This window comes from Vigna umbellata, chromosome 4, assembly GCF_029865625.1.
Source record: "Vigna umbellata cultivar VRB3 chromosome 4, Vumbellata_1.0, whole genome shotgun sequence".
Lineage (NCBI taxonomy): Eukaryota > Viridiplantae > Streptophyta > Magnoliopsida > Fabales > Fabaceae > Vigna > Vigna umbellata.
Window position 1 is genome coordinate 5545469 of NC_142168.1, and position 21651 is coordinate 5567119.

Genomic DNA, 21651 nt, shown 5'->3' on the forward strand with positions numbered 1-21651 from the left:
CTAACCTTCCAAATGTATCACTGTATTTATTTTTAATACTATCAAATTTCAATTGGTTAAACAAAACGACAAAACCTCAAACTTATTCATCAGAGTTTATGCTAATCAAATCAAACCAGACAATCACTGTCAATAACCGCCCTTTTGCATCTACAACCATTGCTCGATGAATATAATCATTACAGTATGAGGGCCCAAACTTAGTGGATTATATACCACATGGTGGAGGATGGTTAACTTTAGAGTTCAGACCACATTGACAGTTGGAACAAGTTGAGCCATCCAACCAAGTCATGAACTCCCCAAATAAGATTTAAACAGGCATAATATATAACATAGTAACATGTCATTTAAAAAACTAAAAGAAAAATCAAAGCGATAGAAGTTTCTATTACAATTTTGAATTTTCAAAGTAGGTTAAAAAGTCTATCAAAATGTGTCAACATGCATTTTACAAACTGACCATACTGCTTTGCCTTACATATATATATAACCAGGGCAAATCGTCTACAATAGGCAAGAGTTGCAACATAAAGGCAGTCTCTAAAAAATCATACGCATCTTCCAAACATTAAAAAACATCAACAATCCTATACATTCTACGCCCCCTCTGCTAGAGTCCTCTTTGAGGTACTGATGTATAGAACTGCATCAAATAAAATAAATTTTCCAATTATTTACTCAGTCAAATATCTATTGTGTATAATAAACAAAATCTCAATTTTCCATAAATATGTGTGTATGTGTTTATAACATTGCATTTCAAATATTAGTACCATTATTTCCTCGGATGAAAGCGTCACCATACTTGTTCTTCAGTTGTCCATTGACATATTCCTCTGTCTGCTCCATTGCAATATTCATATAGCCATCTAGACAAGCAAGTATACCTGCGAGATTTAGCCAAAAAGAGTGAGCCTACTTCATGCATACACAGAAGCATAACATAACAGATACAAACTATACAGTGGGGATGAGACCAATAGGCAAATTCACAATGTAAATCCATTAGCAATCAATTCCTTTTCAAGTACTCTCAGAAACGTATCATAAAGTCATAAACTATGATCTTCAATCGTGAGTGAAAAACGTGTCTATATGAAAAGAAGTACCCAGCGTTTGATATATATAAAAAAATAATTACATTCTATTCTTATTACTCCACGTATCCAACAATTTTGGGCAGGGGCCAAACATAGGTTGCCCAGAAGCCTAAATCAATATCTGAGATCAAAATATAACAATAATTACCATTAGACTAAATAAAGAAGTTTCCTTCTCATCCAATCAACCAAATCATCAGGTTTTCTCTCAACAAAGCAGAAAAAGTTGTGACAAGAAAATATGGACCACGCATTAACATATCAATAAATCATATCCAACCAAGATATACCCATTAATTCACCAATATTCTAAAGAATCATCAGACAACGGACTTGCACAAGCACACAAACCCATACATACCCAATATAAAAACATGACAGAAAATAAACCAAAACATGTCGGCACTGACAGTCTCTAACTTTTATCAACATTTGGCAAACAATCTTGGTCTGCGTATCTAGGGTAGGGAAGACGAAAAAAAGTAGTAAATGAAGAGAGAAACCTCGGTAATCAACACCAGAATTGAGCTTGACGACAACCGGCCTTCCACGAATGGATTTGAGGAAATCAGCAGGGGTTTTTGTGGTTCCGGATCCTCCTTTCTCTGTTCCACTCATTTTATCTTAAGTACAAAAACCTGCCAAGGAAAATAGAATAACTTCAATCAATTCCACACCCAGGCACCGGATAAGGCAATCAAGCTGCCTCCTCACTGAAACATTTTCACAAACACCTTACGGGGAGTTAACAGAATAAAACAAAAAATATGGAGTGAGCTGGTAAGTCTCTCTCGAAATTCCAATCGACCCTCTCTAATTCGGTCTCGAATTAAAGCTCAGGAATTTGACCTCAACCAGGTTCATGAAAAGGCTACGTAATCGAGACTCACAAAAATAATACAATATACAAGAAAAGTAAAGAAAAGAAACAGAAAGAAAGAACAGTGTTGTGACAGTGAGAGTGGAAATTTGAAGAATGGTTTAGAAGGGCGTACCTGAGATGAGTGAATTGTCTTCAGACAGCGATCCACTCTCTCTTCTCTTCCTCAGATGCTTCTGAAAACAGAGATATGGCAAAATAAGAAGACACAAGTAACGTGAAAAAGCCCAAAAACAAAACCCTAGGGTTTCAAAATCAACCAATCTAGTTATGTAACGCTCCTCCCAAACAGTGCGTAAAAGGAACTAAAAAATAAATAAACTTATATTAGTTAAAAATGTATTTTTTTTAATCATATTTGAACCAGATAGAATAGAAGCTACAGATCAACCACTTTTCATTTTTTTTAAATTAGACAAAGCATATTTTATCTTGCAAATCAAGCTTAAATTATATGTTTCAATTCAACTCTGTCTTTATCATTTTATTTTAATAAGCAAGCTTAATTTAATTAAATTTTAATACAGAATGTGGATATACATTTCTTTTTTAGTATTTTAAAATTAAGCAAGTCTAGTCTATCTTCGGTTAAATATCATCTAATTATTAATACAAAATACTAACATGTTATTTTGCTTATTAAATAACAATAATAATTATTACTAATTCTACTTTATCAGTACCGATTCAACTACAATTTAATATTAAAAAAAGACTTTTTTTAGAGTCTAAAATCTGAAATTTATATGTTTTTTTAAGAAATTAAAAATTATTTGTAAAGAAATGAAACGAGAATTAAAAATTAAAAAACACATACATGCTTTCAAATTTTGCAACTTTAATTTAAGAATGGTGATATAAAGAGCTTTACTATTGATCTGATACAACATAAATGAAACGTAAAACCAATTTAATTAAGGAATTGATATATTTTTAACCTAATATTTCAGAATAATGAATTTATAAAAAAAAATCTTATCTCTATTCAATATATATTTATTTATTAAAAAGATTATAAGTTCAAATTTAAATTTGAATGACTTGAGGATAAAATCAATGAGTTGCAAGTGCCGTCTACAATATCCAAATCCAAAAGGAAATCGGTCAACATGTTCTTGTAATTTGTAAAGACATACATTGACATTGTTCGTAATGAATTATTTTTCTTATGCTAATTTCTTTGAACAATTTTTGCTTGTAATATTCTTATAGCATTCCCACCTTTCGTTAATTATGATAGTGAAGACGGCAATTGATTCCAATCATGCATGCAGTTGAAAAACCATAACACGATACATTGTAATTAACAAACATCCATTTGTTGTGTGTATTTCTTAATTCTTATTTAGAACAAAGAAAAAGGCAAAAGTTGGAGAATCACTGCTTATTAATAAGGTTCATCACTGGGATGAATTGAAGGGACAAACTGGTAGTAGATAGTTATCACCTTCTAATTTCTGTGCAATGGGGGAGCAAGCAAAAAGGTTTAACTTAAGTTTTTGTTTCTAAGTATGTTAGACTGACATCTGAGACTTTTGTTTAACTTAAGTTTTTGTATAATATTTTCAAAAAACTAATGAACTAGTGTAGGACAGAAAAAGAAAGAATATTAGAAGTAATCTGAGAAATTCTGAGAAAGTATCAATAGACTTTCTAAGTTCTAACCAGATAGTCATTATACTTTCTGAACTATCTTTCAGGTATGCTGTTGTGACAGGAGCAAACAAAGGGATTGGTTTTGGGGTGTGTAAGAAGTTGGCTTCAAGTGGGGTTGTGGTGGTGCTAACAGCTAGAGATGAGGAGAGGGGCTTGAAAGCAATTCAAACACTGAAAGAGTTTGGTCTCTCAGACCTTCTGGTTTTTCATCAGCTTGATGTGGATGATCCTGCTAGTGTTGCTACCTTAGCTCATTTCATCAAAACCAAATTTGGGAAACTTGATATCTTGGTATGAATCATAATTGCTTATTTTTCTCTTGTTAGTGTAAAACTATTTGATTCTCACACAAAGATACTGAGTTATACACCTGCAGTATTTAAAGTTCATATTACTGTCAGAATAATGTATCATTTTCACCTTGTTATGTAAAATTTTCACTCTTTTGGCACTGATGCAGGTGAATAATGCAGCTGTTCCTGGGGGTAAATTATTAGATGGTGAAGCTTTACTTAGAATGGTTGGTTTGCTTCTTCTTCTTCTTTTTGCTTAATTAATACAATTCAGTTTATTAATCTATCTACTCCTATTTTTCATCAAGCTATTAAATGTTGTACTATAAAGTCAAGTATAATATATTTCTGAGTTAACTAGCTAGATTAAAATCACTGTCCTCAATACTCAAAATCAACAAGTTATGTGTTCATTTCCTTGTTATAGAGCCATATACAATGCAGCTATGTTCCATATATCAGGTATATGTGTATTGTAATGGAGAAGAAACTAATTATAAATGTCATATTTGTTGTAGAGAAATGGTGAAAAAGTTGATTGGAGTGAAATAGGGTATGGAACTTTTGAGTTAGTTGAACAATGTGTGCAAACAAACTTCTATGGTGTGGAAAGGGTAACAGAAGCTCTTATTCCTCTTCTACAGTTGTCTACTTCACCAAGAATTATCAATATTTCCTCAAGAGCAGGGCTCTTGAAGGTACATTTAGGCTCTGCAGCTTTTCTACATAAAATGATATTTATTGCAATAATCTTATATTATTATTTTGTATTGTGATTGTTTCAGAACATACCTAATGAGTGGGCTACAACAGTGTTCAGTGACATTGAAAACCTTACAAGAGAGAAAATAGATAGGGTACTGAAAGAGTTTCAGAAAGATTTCAAAGAGGGATCATTGGAAATCAAGGGTTGGCCAGCTTTTGCTCCTGCTTATACAATGTCAAAAGCAGCTTTGAATGCTTACACAAGAGTTATGGCCAAGAAAATTCCACATTTTCACATAAACTCTGTGTGCCCTGGCTTTGTCAAGACTGATATGAACAACAACACTGGACAATTAAGCATTGATGAAGGTTCTGAAACTCCTGTAATGTTGGCACTGTTGCCAAATAATCTTCCTTCTGGTTGCTTCTTTCATCAGGGTCAAGTAATACCCTTTTGATCATTGAATATCCATTTATATAGCAAAAAGCTCTGAATAAATAAGTACATAGTCATGAAAACATTGATTTACTTCTATGCAGAGTCTACATTAAGGCTACTTTCTACACCAAATTTATATAGGTTATGTTTCTGCAAACAAGTTTTGCAGCATGTTTGAGGGGGAAAAAATTACGTCTTCATTCTTTTACGTTTCTTACAGTTTTCTTCAATACACACCAGATAGGGAATTAATCAAGAACAACTTCTGCATAGAATTCCATTGTTAATTTATTACTAGAATTTTGACCCGTACAACGCAAGACAAAGGTATTTTATTTTCTATAAAAACAATCGAGATCCGGTTATAATTTACAACCCACCAATGGAGAGATGACGGGCTGGCTCTCTAGTATATTTTTTTTTTCCTGGCATCAAATCTAATGTCATCAGTTTTGCCCGCTGGTCCAGATGACGGTCGGGTTGGTTGGTTTGGTCTAGAACACTGTTGGGCTGGTCTGGTATGGCCTGACCCATGTCGAGCTACTATGGAAGACTATCAAACTACCAGAGTCATGATTGTCGATTGTTCTGCTCTGGATAGAATGATTGTCGAGCTGGTCTGGTCTGAATTATCTGATGTTATGACTGTCAGGCTGCTCTGGTCTGATCTAGCCTAGATGATTGTCAAGCTCGTTGGTATGGATGATTGTGGGGCTAGACTAGTTGAGATCTTAGAAATATGCATTAATTACGAATGTTGAATTACAAATCTTTCAATAGTTGACATTCACAAGTGTTGTAAATAAACTTGTTGATATGCACTAAAGAGATATCACATGCAGATATATGTACAGTGGTCAAAAAAAAAAGAAGAAAACAATAAAAATTTGACAACAACATGTAAGAAAGACATTTGCATCTTCACAAAGAGATAAAATTTGGGAATAAGTAAACCCTGATCAAACCTATGTGTGAAAGAATAAAGAGTAGAATGTTTGGCCAGTCAAACTTATATTGTACATGTAGTGAGTTTGTCCTACCGAGCTTGATGAGGTTGTCTCTTGTTGAGTTTGCTCGTGTTGTCTCCTACTTAACTTGCTTAAGTTATCTCCTATCGAACTTGTTGAGGTTGTCTCCTATCGAGCGTACTGAGGTTGTTTTTTGTCAAGCTTCATGACATTATCTCCTTCCAAACATGTGTCGATGTTTCTTCTATTGAGCTTTTCTCTTGTCAAGCTTGTGTAAATTTTTCTCCTGTAGAACTTGTATCCATGACTAGCGTTTGGGTCAAATTGAAGAACTTGGTCAGGCCGCAAGATGTTGTGTTGTTAAGCTCGTAGGATGGCGAAAAAATTTCCATACACCTAAACAAACCTATGTGCGAAAAAAGAGAGTAGAAATTTTGGTCTGTCGAGCTTATACGGTAAATGTGTCAAGTTTGTTTACACGTTTGTCCTGCCGAACTTGTCTCCTATCGAGCTTGGTGAGGTTGTCTCCTGTTGAGCTTGTTGATGTTGTCTTGCTGAGTTGTCTCTTGTCGAGCTTGTTGAGGTTGTCTTCTGCCGAGTTTTATGATGTTGTCTCCTTCCGAACTTATGTCAATGTTTCTCCTAAGAGCTTTTCTCCTACCGAGCTTGGTATTTGTTTCTTCTCGAGATTGTGTTGACTTTTCTCCTACCAAGCTTGTATCTACGGTTAGTGTTTGGGTCAAATTGAAGAACTTGGCCAGGCCGCGACCTTCAGACTGTCGGGCTGGCAAGATGGCAAAAGAAATTTTCCTACACTCTAAACAAACCTGTGTGGAAACAAAGAATAAAATTTTTGGTTCGTTGATCTTGTACTATAAACGTGTCGAACTTGTCTCCTATTGAATTTGGTGAAGTTGTCTCTTGCTACGCTTGTTGACAATGTCTACTACCTAACTTATTGAAATGGTCTCCTACCAAGCTTCTTGTTAGTGTCCATGTTATGTGAAATTGTTGGGATAAACTTAAATTTTAGAGTTTTATTAATAATTTGTTTAAATCTTATTTTATTAGTTTTGGGTCTAGTAATATTTAGTTTGATTTAACAAAGATAAAATAGGGATATGTAGTTATGATTTTCAATTTATCTAGGTACAATATTATTTTATGATAAATTAAGCATATTTTATTTTTAAGATAGTTGATATTTTATTTTCAAATTTTATTTTTATTCCCATAATATTGTAAGTGTCACGGCTATTTAAAGCCCTTCAATTATCGATGAATACGAGACTCAATTTTAAGAAAATATCAGAGTGTGTGTATCATGAGATTTCCTCAACAGTGGTATCAGAGCTTTATGCTCTGAGTACCGAGAGAGAAAAAGAGAGAGGAGAGATTCAAACACCGTGAGAGAAAAAGTGAGTGCTTATTTTTTTTGTAAGAGAGATGGCAAAGGTAGTCAATGGGATGATTGTGCCACAATTGTCAAAAAAGACCAATTACAACAATTGGTCTTTGCAGATGAAGGTTCTTCTTGGATCCCAAGATGTATGGGACATAGTGGAGGATGGGTACAATGAACTAGCGAATGATGAGCATCAGACAGTGAACCAGATTGTTGCATTGAAAAATACACGAGTGAAAGACAGATTGGCTTTGTACTTTTTGTATAATGCAGTGGATGAATCTGGATTAGAGAAAATAGCTAATGCAAAGTCAGCAAAAGAAGCATGGAAAATTTTGAAGGTGGCATACAAAGGAGTTAATCGCGTGAAGCAGGTCCGAGTACAAGCTCTCAAAAGAGAGTTTGAACATATGGAGATGGATGAAAATGAGGGAGTTGCCGAGTTTATAGCTCGAGTGCAGAAGATGGCCAACCAACTCGGAATAAACGGAGAAGAGGTTCCTCCTAACCGGGTTGCGGAAAAGATCTTGAGAAATCTGATGGATGATTTTGAAAGTATTGTGGTCACTATTGAAGAGACAAAGGATTTGTCGACTCTCACTGTGTAGGAGTTAGTTGGGTCATTAAAAGCCCACGAATTGAGGAAGAAAAAGAAAAAGAGGAAATCTGACGATCAAGCACTACAAGTACAGTTTGACTCGAATAAAACTCGAATTACTCAGAGTCGAGGTCTTGGCAACAGAGGGCGAGGAAGCCGAGGACGAGGTGGACGTGGCCAAGGTAATTTTGAGAATGATAGTGAAGATCAAACCAGTCAACAGAATTGGCGTGACCGAGGACAAGGAAAAGGTTGAGGAGATCGGTCAAGAGTTGAGTGTTTTAAGTGTGGCAAATATGGACACTATGCAAACGAGTGTAGATCAAGCAAGTGCTACAATTGTGGCAAGGTAGGCCATATTGCAAAGTATTGCAAGACTGAGACAAAGGGGAAGACTAATCTCCTTACTGAAGATGCGGAAGAAGAGTGTGGAATTCTTTTGATGGCAAAAAGCTCGGATGTAGTGGACATGGAGAGCTCGATTCCAACAATGGATGATGTGATCTCAGTAAAGGATGCAATAATTGTGGAGAAGGAAAACCTGGAAAAAGAACTCAAACAAAAAGATGAAGAGATTTAGCGGATAAGGAGACTTCTAGATGAAGCTAATGAAGTTATGAAGAAACAAAGGGTTGAACTTAAGGAACTGAAGAAGGTGGCTCTTGAAAAGGAAGAGAAAGTATCCAGTATTCTTGAACTAGACGAAGAGGAAGATGAAGATGTTGAGAAGAACCCGATGAAGATGTCAGCCAAGATTATTGAGAAATCGCCTAAGGTCAAAAACGAGTTGGTCAATGTTATTGAGAAGTCGGGCATACCAAAGTCAGTCGAAGCATTAAAGAGGTCAACCAAGGTAAAAGACAAGAGAGCCATAAGAAAAAAGAGGAAGTCAAATCTGATCGAAAGAAGCAAACCTGGTGTGGGATGATGCACATGGAAAGCCGAATGAAGGAAGGAAGAATTTAAGTTTATGGGAGAGTTTGTTGGAATAAACTTAAAATTTAGAGTTTTATTAATAATTTGTTTAAATCTTATTTTATTAGTTTTGGGTCTAGTAATATTTAGTTTGATTTAACAAAGATAAAATAGGAATACGTAGTTATGATTTTCAATTTATCTAGGTACAATATTATTTTATGATAGATTAGGAGATTTTATTTTTAAGATAGTTGATATTTTATTTTTATTCCCGTAATATCGTAAGTGTCATGACTATTTAAAACATTTCAATTATCGATGAATACGAGACTCAATTTTAAGAAAATATTTGTATCATATGAAATTTTCTCAACAGAAACCACTTTGTACAAAATAAGAGAACCATGTTCTTCAAAATGAAAATGCATGTTTTTTCCTCTTATAGTTAAAGTTTGACCTTTTTGTTAATCTTTTAATTGACCTTAAGAAAGTTGCTTGATGGTTTAAATCGTATTATATATAGATAGATTCCTAAGGAACCATTTAACAAGAACTATTATCGTCAAGGTCTTATTCAGGAAATCCATACAAATCATAGTTATGAGCAAAACAAGTTCTCTTTTCTGATAAAGTTTAAGAGTCTAAAATATATGAAGTTTCGGCAGTGTAATCCAATAATGGTTGTATACTTTTTAAGGATATAGTATATCTTAATATATATATATATATATATATATATATATATATATATATATATATATATATATATATATATATATATAGAGAGAGAGAGAGAGAGAGAGAGAGAGAGAGAGAGAGAGAGAGAGAGAGTCGTAAGAACTATTTACATATTTAAATTTGAATACAATGAAAATATGAATTAAAATTCTTCTAATTTATAATTATATTTAGTTTTGTTATTAACTTTCATTTATTTATCCAATATTGTTTTTATATTTTTGAATTTGTAACTCTTTCAATATGTGTTTAACACGATGATGTTTTTCAATCAAATAATGATAATAATTTGTAATAATATATCTATTTAAATATTTAAAAAGTATTAGAGATATAAATTAGTGCAGGACTAGGTATATAGAGCATGGAAGTTAACCTTTCTAGCTTTTAATATGTTTCTATGAGGTTATTTATTACTTTTTCCATTTGTTTTCTCTTACTGACCCATGAATTTTTAATACTAATTCAAAATTGTTAATAATAAATTTGAGTGATGATATAAAATAAATTGAGTGATTAATGATGAAAATTAAAACATTACGAGTGTTATAAATCTGTGCACGTGTATGAAATCTAAGTAAATTAATGCCTAATATTTATTCACAAGAACCCATTACTAAAATTGATTAATAATTTTTCAGTTTTGTGAAATAACAAGTATAAACCAGAAATAACTTTAACATGCCAAAAAGTTCTTTTGCAAATAATATTATCAAGTAAAGAAATTTTTTGTTTTCAAAACAAATACATTAATTTCTTAGAAAATAATAAATAATGGTGACTTTCGTTCCCAATCTGAAAGTGAAAGACCAGAAATGTGTCCTATATTATATGAGCAGTGAAGTTGTAGAAGTTGTAGAAAAACGTTGACAAAAGAGCATTGAACTCACCTATTAAAAACTGGTGTTAAATTTCAAAAAGCTCACAGATTTCTTGCAACAACAATGGCAGCAGCAACAAGGTACACGTTTCTTCAAGTCTCGTAATGGTGCCCATTTGGCACCATATATTATGTGGTGCCCAAATTTTAATCAATCATAGAATAACAAAGAATTAAAAGTGGTTATTTTTCCATAATTTTGATGGATCGATTTATGTTACAGGTACGCAGTTGTCACAGGAGCAAACAAAGGGATAGGATTTGGGATATGCAAGCAATTGGTTTCTAATGGTGTCACTGTGGTGCTAACAGCAAGGGATGAAAAAAGGGGTACTGAAGCTGTTGAAAAACTGAAGGAGTTTGGTGTGTCTGACCAAGTGGTGTTTCATCAGCTTGATGTGACTGACCCTAAAAGCATTGAATCCCTTGCAAATTTCATCAAAACCCATTTTGGGAAACTTGATATCCTGGTATGATTAAGTTTTAGCATCGTATTACATGTTTCCTTATTTTCTTGTTGATCCCAGTAAAAGCACCAGGCACACACATATATTATCCTGTGTTAGAAAGAGAACCTATCACAAGATGAAGATTATTGTATGGACTTAGATGGTAATATTGTGAAGCAGGGTTGGAATTTGACGTTTATGTAATGAGTTGTTGAAGTTTGGAGGATGAAATACAGTTTCAGCTATTGATGTGAAAATTAACAGTTAAATTATAACATTTGCAGAATTTGTTTTACCTGGACTGATATTTTGTTACAGTTTTAACCCTTAATTTCTAAATCAGGGATTATAATTTCATCCTCCTCACAAAGCCAAGCCGTGAAGGAGAAAGGTTTATTAATATTGTAGTTTTTGGTAAAGAAAATCAAATACATATTCTAGTCATTTTGTTTTTCCCCAAAAGTTGTTTGCAGTGTGCTTTTGTTCAAAATTTAAAAGCAGGAAACAGATTGACAATAATAATACTTTTAGACTTAAGAAGTGAAGACAGAAAATGAAAATATGAAATAATACAATAAAAACATATCCTTAACTTTCTGTCTTCATTTAAAATAGTAAAACAACGGATCAAAGAGGGATATCCTTTCTCAAATAGTAAGACCTGGATTTGTGAGAGAAGATGTGAAAGGTTCAATCCTTTACTAGGTGACCTTTCTTCCACCCTATTTTGGTGCTTGCACCTTCACCGTAAAAGAGGGGCTACATGGTGCTATAAAGCTCCTCATATGACACGGTCCTGGGAAGGGTCACACCTACTGTATATAGACTGACTTACCCTGCTTCTTCTCTTTTTAACGCTTAAATCAATTTCAAAAAAATAAACTAAAGATCGCAGTTTTAAATAATTTTTTGAGATTTGGATCCTCTCTTTAAGAAGAAAAGACAATTTCTTTTTGTTCATGCTAGTTTCTAGTAGGACAAAAACTGTGTATTTTTCTTTATCTCAATAATAACTATGTTGTTTAGATCAGGTGAGCATCCAAATCCTCATTTTTGGAAGTTCGTTGTGCTTCATGACTTCATCCATGTTCATATTCATAATTGTTTGAAACTTATAGTTATCAAGCACTTGTCCTGCACCAACTCTTAGATCAGTTGGATCTTACTGTTCTTGTGTGTGTTCTCGTGTATAGTTAATTTTTCTTCCCCTTATCATACACACACCTATATGGAAATTGGAATGAATGCTGATTAATGTTTGAATTCTGATTAGGTGAATAATGCAGGAATAAGTGGAACTAATGTTGACCATGATGCTTTAGCTGCTACACGGGTATGTATTCCTAATTATATAGAATATTTCCTTCGTCTTCTAACCTGAAAGCTGAAAGTTTACTAGGAAATGCTAATATATAGTAATTTGAGTGAAGGCTTAAGTTAGGACATAATTGATCTGTTGATCTAGTTTGTGAATGGTTTTCTGGACTGCATTGTCTGCGGTTTTTTATTTTGAATAGACGATAGGGCTAAATCCTACATTACTGGATTATAAAAGGAGACAAATTTTTGCACAATCTAACATTTGTTATCATAGGATCGGGAATGGTTGAGCTTTAATCATGATGATGGGCACAATCTAACGTAAGTTTCCAAAATACAACATATACTCACTCTTAGAATTTGGAATTGGACCCCAAAGCTAGCTTAAGAGCTGAGGGTTGTTCTCAATTTATATACTTTAATTTGATCATGTTACTAGCTAACATGAGATTTTCAACATTCCTCTCATACTAAAAAACGAGATGTTTTGAATGTGAAATTTGCAAATGAAACATCTACAAGTGGTCCGATAATGACCAATAATATAGGTGGCCTAATAGGCTCACCAGCAAAAGTTTAAATAAACTTTCACACCATCTTAAAATTTGTAGCTCAGTTATTTTTCTTTGGTCAATGGTATCTATGTTTCTATGTCATGTCTCCTATAAACATTTCTTTCTCCAAGAAATAACTAGGCTTAACATTTTCATTATATTCAAATTTCTTTGGATAGAATTTAATCTTTGTTCTTGCAAAGGTATATTCTTGAAAAAGAAATTAATTACAAAGAGGCCTGGTTTTTTTATTTGAAGATGTTTGCCCTTATTTGCGGCAAGGAAAGAAGTTTACTTTCTTCTCTTTGACTACAGGAAAAAGTTGACACTGTTGATTGGAGAAAATTTGCATATGAAACTTATGAATCTACAGAAGCAAGCATTAGAACAAATTACTATGGAGCCAAATTAATGTGTGAAGCATTTATTCCCCTTCTAGAATTGTCAGACTCACCAAGGATTGTTAATGTTTCCTCCACCATGGGGAAGTTGGAGGTATATGTGACTAATATGCATGAACTTGTTACTGTGTTTGGAGTCACAATCTGACTAGCCAACTCTTGCTATGTACTGTTTCTTCAATCATTGTGATGTATCTGATACTGTTGTTCATGCAGAGAATACGTAATGAATGGGCTAGAGGAATCCTAAGTGATGTTGAAAGCTTAACAGAAGAAAAAGTGGATGAAGTTCTGAAAAAGTTTCTAAATGATTTTAAAGAGGGTTCATTAGAAACCAATGGGTGGCCACCTGGGCTTTCCGCATATATAGTCTCAAAAGCTGCTTTGACTGCCTACACAAGGATTCTTGCCAAGAAGTACCCATCTTTCTGCATTAATGCTGTTTGCCCTGGCTTTGTGAAAACAGATCTCAACTTCAATATTGGCTATCTTGGAGTTGATGAAGGTGCTGAAAGTGTAGTAAGGTTGGCTCTGCTACCTAATGGCGGTCCTTCTGGTCTCTTCTTTTCTCGAAGTGAAGTTGCATCAGTTTGACAAAAGGTTTGTTGTGTACTAGAAGATAATGAATAAATGACAAGCTATGTGTCATGACACATATCTACACATCATTGCTGAGAACAACCCTACAGTGAATTGCAGATATTACAGGATTATGTTGCCAATAGTGGTGAACTACAGTCATTAATAATTTGAGAAATTTAATTTAGACACAGTGTGTTTGTTAAATAATTATAATAAGTTTATGGAAGAGTTGAATGATCTTTACTGCAAGGCAATATATGGCTTACTTACCTATCTGTATGCTTATAAATTTGTAAAGATGGTATATTTGTACTTCTCTGCTTCAGATTTTGCTATGCCCTTGCCATTTATGACCCTAACTAATTGATGAAGGAACTCTAAAGCTAGATGGTAGCAACTTGCTTTCAAAGCCTTCTTATTTCTTTTAACACCAATCAAGTGCCGCAATTTTAGCTAAAAATATTTTGTTTTCATCAGAGTGTGAGCAATATGAATACTCATTCTTGTTAACTGTTTGGACTATTATAAGTTTATGATTCTTGTTGGAGAAACTAAGTTAATCTACTATTACGCTTTTCTGGATATCCCAAAGTAAGTTCGTAAACTTATATACACTTGGAAAAAATCTCAAATCAAGAAACAATTTAGGCTATGTTATGCATGTCATTTCAGTCGTTTTTTTACAAGCTGGAAATTTTCTTTGAACTTATTCACAGCATATGGGAAACAACTTTGTTTTTCATTAGCTTAGACTATTTTCTTAAAGGCCAGTTAGAAAACATTTTAAAACCCTATTTAACGTTTTAATGTTTATTACATTTAATCAAGTTGATTAAATTTCACTTTAATACTTTTTAATATTCTTTTAAATTCATCCATTTTTAATAATTTCTTTTTTTTTACATTATTACACTATTTTTTAACCATTGAATGAATTAACATAATGAAAGTATGATACTTTTAAAAAAAAAGTACGATGTTCTTACTTTATTCTAAATTTAATTTTAAATAGAAGGGTTAAATATGTTTTTATCTTTTATCTATTGTGAAAAATTGGAATTGATCCTATTCAAACTTTGATTCTTTTTTGTTTAATGATGCTCTGGCTGTGATTTGAAGTCATGTAGCGATAAGACATGGCTGTTTTTGATTTAGAGAGGAAGAAGAAAGATTCTCATGTTTGATGTTGTATGTTGTTAAGTTTGCTGAAGTTGTCTCCTACCGAGCTTGCTGAGGTTGTCTCCTGTCAAGTTTCATGACGTTGTCTCCTTCCGAGGTTGTGTCGACGTTTCTCCTGCGAAGCTTTTCTCCTGCCAAGCTTGGTGTTTATCTCCTATCGAGCTTGTGTTGTGTTAGCATAAAGATGAAGCTTAGAAGTTTTGATGATGTCTCAAGTGCTCAAGTTGCAAGAAGACTTTCATGAAGACTTGTTTTGTGTTAAAGCTCTTGTAATTCAGTAGACTTATGTATAAGGTGTTGTTTATCCTTGATTCTATGTATTGTATGCTTTAAAATTTGTTTTGGAGTCAGAAAAACTCTATAATAAGCGATTAGCACTTAAGATAATTGATTATCACATAGAGGTTTTAAAAGTTTTCTAAAAACTCGTTTTTCTTCTAGAATAATCGATTACCATATTTTGATAATCGATTATCCATACTCGATTATGACTTACCATAATCGATTATCACATGCAATTATGAGAGTTTTCAAGCATGTTTTTGATTGTTGTGCATACATTAAATGCATAATCGATTACCTCATTTAGATAATCGATTATTAAGCGTTAAATAGTTAACAACAAATTTTTGGAAGTATTCTTAAGTGAGATCTTTATATATTGGATTGAGACTCTCATTCTAAAATACAAGACATACGAAATCTTATCTGTTTTGTTGTGTCCTCTGATAAGTGTGTTACAGGGTTTGTGCAACCCTTGTGTTGAGGCTTTGAGAACTTGGTGTTGGCATGGAATGAGAACTTTCACGGAAGTTGTGATTGAGTGTTGTTGTTGTTGTTGCTGAGTAAATCCTTGTCATCCTTTGTGAAGATCCAAAGGAAGTGATCATTTTTCATGAAACATTTGAAGGAGGTGTTCATCTCTTGTGGCTTTCAGGGAAAGTGAGTTTCATCTCTTGGAGTAAAAGGAGAAGTGTTTTAAACCTTAAACTTGTTTATTTCTTTGTGATTGAAACAATTGTTGGTGTTGTGATAGTGGATCGTTAATTCTCATTTGAGATTAATAACTCGACCTAGGATCCTTGTGATTTGAACCCGTATAAAATCACATGTGCAATTTTCTTTCTTCCTTACTCTCTTATTTGTTTTAATTTATCGTTAAGAAATTTGAATTACGAGAGAAAATTATTAAAGACACAATTTGCAATAAGAAACAAGTTCACCCCTCTTGATTTGTTGTTTACGCTAGTCATTATGCTATACGGCTCTTACATGTTGATGCTTCGCCTGTTGAGCTTGTATCCACGAGTGTCATTTGGGTCAAATTGAAGAACTTGGCCAAGCCACGACCTGCCAGGCTGGCGGGATGGTGAAAATTTTCCTACACCCTAAACAAACCTGTGTGATAAAAAGAGAGTAGAATTTCTTATTTGCCGAGCTTATACTTTAAATGTGCCAAGCTTATCTCCACATTGTTTTAACCGAACTTGTCTCTTATCGAGTTTATTGAAGTTGTCTCATATCAAGTTTCTTATTGGTCATGTGTCCATGTTATATGAAACTACATTCTGCAAAATAAAAGTCACATTATACAAAACGAAAATGCCACGTTTTTTTCCCCTTATAGTTAAAGTTTGACTCTTTTTGTTACTATTTTCGGTTGCCTTAAGAAAGTTGCTTGATGGTTTTAATTTTATTATTTATAGATAGATTCGTAAGCAACCATTTAACAGTTGATGAAGGGACTCCAATTACTGAGGTTGACCATGCAACACTATAAAGAGGAATTTTATCTTGATCAAGAACTATTGTAGTCAAGGTCTTATTCAGGAAATCCATATGAATCATAGTTATGAGCAAAACAAGTTCTCTTTTCTGATAAAATTTAAAAGTCTAATAGATATGAATTTTTGGCAGTGCAATCCAATAATTGTAGTATACTTTTTAAGGATATAATATTTATATATTTGAAAGTGAAAGTCCCGAAATGTGTCCTATATTATATGAGCAGTGATACCTTGTCAAATTAACTTTTTCCATATTATATAGAAGTTGTAGAAAACGTTGACAACAGAGCAGGTGAACTCACCTCTTAAAAACTGGTGTTAAATTTCAAAAAGCTCACAGATTTCTTGCAACAACAATGGCAGCAGCAACAAGGTACACGTTTCTTCAAGTCTCGTAATGGTGCCCATTTGGCACCATATATTATGTGGTGCCCAAATTTTAATCAATCATAGAATAACAAAGAATTAAAAGTGGTTATTTTCCATAATTTTGATGGATCGATTTATGTTACAGGTACGCAGTTGTCACAGGAGCAAACAAAGGGATAGGATTTGGGATTTGCAAGCAATTGGTTTCTAATGGTGTCACTGTGGTGCTAACAGCTAGGGATGAAAAAAGGGGTACTGAAGCTGTTGAAAAACTGAAGGAGTTTGGTGTGTCTGACCAAGTGGTGTTTCATCAGCTTGATGTGACTGACCCTAAAAGCATTGAATCCCTTGCTAATTTCATCAAAACACATTTTGGGAAACTTGATATCCTGGTATGATTGAGTTTTAGCATCGTATTAAGAAGAGAAAGACAATTTCTTTTTGTTCATGCTAGTTTCTAGTAGGACAAAAACTGTGTATTTTTCTTTGTCCCAATAATAATTGTGTTGTTTAGATCAGGTGAGCACCCAAATCCTCATTTTTGAAGTTCGTTGTGCTTCATGACTTCATCCATGTTCCTATTCATAATTGTTTGAAACTTATAGTTAACAAGCACTTGTCCTGCACCAACTCTAAGATCAGTTGGATCTTACTGTTCTTGTGTGTGTTCTCTTGTATAGTTAATTTTTCTTCCCTTTACCATACACACACCTATATGGAAATTGGAATGAATGCTGATTAATGTTTGAATTCTGATTAGGTGAATAATGCAGGAATAAGTGGAACTAATGTTGACCATGATGCTTTAGCTGCTACACGGGTATGTATTCCTAATTATATAGAATATTTCCTTCGTCTTCTAACCTGACAGCTGAAAGTTTACTAGGAAATGTTAATATATAGAAATTTGAGTGAAGGCTTAAGTCAGGACATAACTGATCTGTTGATCTAGTTTGTGAATGGTTTTCTGGAATGTATTGTCTGCGGTTTTTTATTTTGCATAGACGATAGGGCTAAATCCTACATTACTGGGTTATAAAAGGAGACAAATTTTTGCACAAACTAACATTTGTTATCATAGGATCAATAATGGTTGAGCTTTTAATCATGATGATGGGCATAATCTAACGTAAGTTTCCAAAATACAACATATACTCACTCTTAGAATTTGGAATTGGACCCCAAAGCAAGCTTAAGAGCTGAGGGTTGTTCTCAATTTATATACTTTAATTTGATTATGTTACTAGCTAACATGAGATTTTCAACATTCCTCTCATACTAAAAAACGAGATGTTTTGAATGTGAAATTTGCAAATGAAACATCTACAAGTGGTCCTATAATGACCAATAATATAGGTGGCCTAATAGGCTCACCAACAAAAGTTTAAATAAACTTTCACACCATCTTAAAATTTGTAGCTCAGTAATTTTTCTTTGGTCAATGGTATTCTTTCATATATGTTTCTATGTCATGTCTCCTATTAACATTTCTTTCTCCAAGAAATAACTAGGCTTAACATTTTCGGTATATTCAAATTTCTTTGGATAGAACTCTATCTTTGTTCTTGCAAAGGTATATTCTTGAAAAAGACATTAATTACAGAGAGGCCTGGTTGTTTTATTTGAAGATGTCTTCCCTTATTAGCTGCAAGGAAAGAGGTTAACTTTCTTCTCTTTGACTACAGGAAAAAGTTGACAGTGTTAATTGGAGAAAATTTGCATATGAAACTTATGAATCTACAGAAGCAAGCATCAGAACAAATTACTATGGAGCCAAATTAATGTGTGAAGCATTTATTCCCCTTCTAGAATTGTCAGACTCACCAAGGATTGTTAATGTTTCCTCCACCATGGGGAAGTTGGAGGTATATGTGACTAATATGCATGAAATTGTTACTGTGTCTGGAATCACAATCTGATAGCCAACTTTTGCTATGTACTGTTTCTTCAATCATTGTGATGTATGTGATACTGTTGGTCATGCAGAGAATACGAAATGAATGGGCTAGAGGAATCCTAAGTGATGGTGAAAGCTTAACAGAAGAAAAAGTGGATGAAGTTCTGAAAAGGTTTCTAAATGATTTTAAAGAGGGTTCATTAGAAACCAATGGGTGGCCACCTGAGCTTTCTGCATATATAGTCTCAAAAGCTGCTTTGACTGCCTACACAAGGGTTCTTGCCAAGAAGTACCCATCTTTCTGCATCAATGCTGTTTGCCCTGGCTTTGTGAAAACAGATCTCAACTTCAATATTGGCTATCTTGGAGTTGATGAAGGTGCTGAAAGTGTAGTAAGGTTGGCTCTACTACCTAATGGAGGTCCTTCTGGTCTCTTCTTTTCTCGAAGTGAAGTTGCATCAGTTTATGGAAGACTTTAACGATCTTTACTGCAAGCCAATATATGGCTTACTTACCTATCTGTATGCTTATAAATTTGTAAAGCTGGTATATTTCTACTTCTCTGCTTCAGAAATTGGTATGCCCTTGCCATTTATGACCCTAACTAATTGATGAAGGAACCGAACATCCTCTAAAGCCAGATGGTAGCAACTTGCTTTCAAAGCCTTATTTCTTTTAACACCAATCAAGCTGGAAATTTTGTTTGAACTTATTCACAGTATATGGGAAACAATTTTGTTTTTCATTAGCTTAGACTATTTTCTTAAAGGCCAGTTAAAAAAACATTTTAAAACCCTAGTATTTAACGTTTTAATGTTTATTACATTTAATCACTTACACCGTTGATTAAATTTCACCTTAATACTTTTTAATATTTCTTTAAAATTCATCCATTTTTAATATTTTTTTCTTACATTATTACACCATTTTTTAACCATTGCATGAATTAACATAATGAAAGTATGATACGTTTTAAAAAAAAAAAGTACGATGTTCTTACTTTATTCCAAATTTGATTTTAAATGTAAGGATTGAATATATTTTTTTGTCCTTTATCAAAAATTGGAATTGATTATGTTCAAACTTTAATTATTTTTTGTTGAATGACACTCTAGCTGTGATTTGAATGTAGCGACAAGATATGGCAGGTTTTGTTTTAGAGAGGAAGAAGAAAGATTCCCATGCGCGAGGGAGAAGATGACGCTGGCAACACCAATAACATTATCGGTCACAATGATAGTGGGTGGGTGATGGTGGTACGTGCAATGAAGATACGTGGTTCGAGATGAGATGTGAAAATGGAGATGATGATGGTCAAGAATGTAGTCATTATTAGGGATGGACAAAATTCATCATCATCCCCATACCTAAATTCAATCACTATGAAACTTTTGTCTCGTTTATATCGTTACTCGACAAGGTTATACATTCGTGCCTCTATCCATACATTTTTTTTATTGTTTTAATATTAAATAATTCATTTTTATAAAATAATAAGAAGTTCTTGTAAAAATAATAATATTATCAAATATTCAACATCAAAATAATATATTTTTATTTCTATAATATCAAAATAATATAATCAAATATTTAGAAAAAAAAATATAATTATATACATGGTATCAAATAAATTTTCACAACAACCAAAACAGTTATTAAATTTACAATTGTTAACGAAACAAAAAGTTGAAAAATTTTAAAAGTATTTTAAAAAATTAAAAAAATAAAATAGATATTCAAATTTAAAAATACTTTAAATGTTTCCTTACTTTCATTTTTTAAATTTTAACAAAATCTCATTTTCATATACTAATAAAAATTATAATACAAATTATTGAAAGAAAAAAGATTAAACTAATAATAATTAAAATTTAGCACATAATTTTATCTTTTAAACTTTAATATGTTGAATGATGATAAACAATATTCATAATAATAATATTAAATTATTATATTATAGTAAATAATTTTTTATACAATTATAGTGATGGAATTACATTTATGATAATGAGATAGAAAATAAAAAGAATTATATAAAAGAATATCAAAACTGTATTGAATGAAATCGTGAAAACAAATATAATTAAAAGTGTGATAAGATGAAAAAATATCTTCAAATTTTAAGAAAACTTTACATGTCAAACTAGTTAAAATGTTAAGAGATAATAAAAATTGTTTTAACAAAACAAAAAGAGCTCTTCAAAAAAAACAAATTAAGAATAATAGAATAAAAAGGATAAATTTTTTATATTATCTGAATTTAGAATTTATGTTATTCAACACTTAAATTAAATTGAAAATTAAACATTCTTATGAGAAAATAAACAATAAATAAAAATATTAAAAAAATAGTAGAAATATTTAAATATAAAACAAAAGACTAGAAATAATATATACCCAAAAAGGTTTTATGTATAAATTAATATATAATTTAAAATACTTTTTGATATATTTTAATATATTTTATAGATTTAGTACTCTAAAAAATGTTATACATCTATATGGCATTCCAAAACATTTTTTCATAACT

General features: G+C 32.6%; 4 protein-coding genes and 1 pseudogene across 4 annotated transcripts; 4 read left to right on the plus strand and 1 right to left on the minus strand.

Annotated features, from left to right (window-relative positions):
- Positions 1-365: 365 nt before the first annotated feature.
- Positions 366-2258, minus strand: LOC124820072 (sm-like protein LSM6A). The gene is made up of 4 exons (XM_047291700.2): positions 2099-2258; positions 1607-1741; positions 777-890; positions 366-646 (listed from the first exon to the last, which is right to left on the minus strand). Exons 2-4 carry the CDS (start codon positions 1719-1721, stop codon positions 600-602), a joined length of 276 nt encoding a protein of 91 aa, XP_047147656.1. The 5' UTR covers positions 1722-1741; positions 2099-2258; the 3' UTR covers positions 366-599.
- Positions 2259-3447: 1189 nt separating this feature from the next.
- LOC148199113 ((+)-neomenthol dehydrogenase-like) lies at positions 3448-5095 on the plus strand. The gene is made up of 5 exons (XM_088112195.1): positions 3448-3467; positions 3684-3930; positions 4100-4159; positions 4451-4630; positions 4718-5095. Exons 1-5 carry the CDS (start codon positions 3448-3450, stop codon positions 5093-5095), a joined length of 885 nt encoding a protein of 294 aa, XP_087968321.1.
- Positions 5096-7490: 2395 nt separating this feature from the next.
- Positions 7491-8627, plus strand: LOC148199114 (uncharacterized; annotated as a pseudogene).
- A 1880-nt stretch (positions 8628-10507) lies between these two features.
- LOC148199115 ((+)-neomenthol dehydrogenase-like) lies at positions 10508-14203 on the plus strand. The gene is made up of 5 exons (XM_088112188.1): positions 10508-10664; positions 10807-11053; positions 12306-12365; positions 13222-13401; positions 13524-14203. The coding sequence occupies exons 1-5, from the start codon at positions 10648-10650 to the stop codon at positions 13899-13901; spliced, it is 882 nt and encodes a 293-aa protein (XP_087968314.1). The 5' UTR covers positions 10508-10647; the 3' UTR covers positions 13902-14203.
- Positions 14204-17108: 2905 nt separating this feature from the next.
- Positions 17109-19805, plus strand: LOC148199116 ((+)-neomenthol dehydrogenase-like). The gene is made up of 5 exons (XM_088112187.1): positions 17109-17228; positions 17370-17616; positions 17985-18044; positions 18910-19089; positions 19211-19805. The coding sequence occupies exons 1-5, from the start codon at positions 17212-17214 to the stop codon at positions 19598-19600; spliced, it is 894 nt and encodes a 297-aa protein (XP_087968313.1). The 5' UTR covers positions 17109-17211; the 3' UTR covers positions 19601-19805.
- Positions 19806-21651: the final 1846 nt, after the last annotated feature.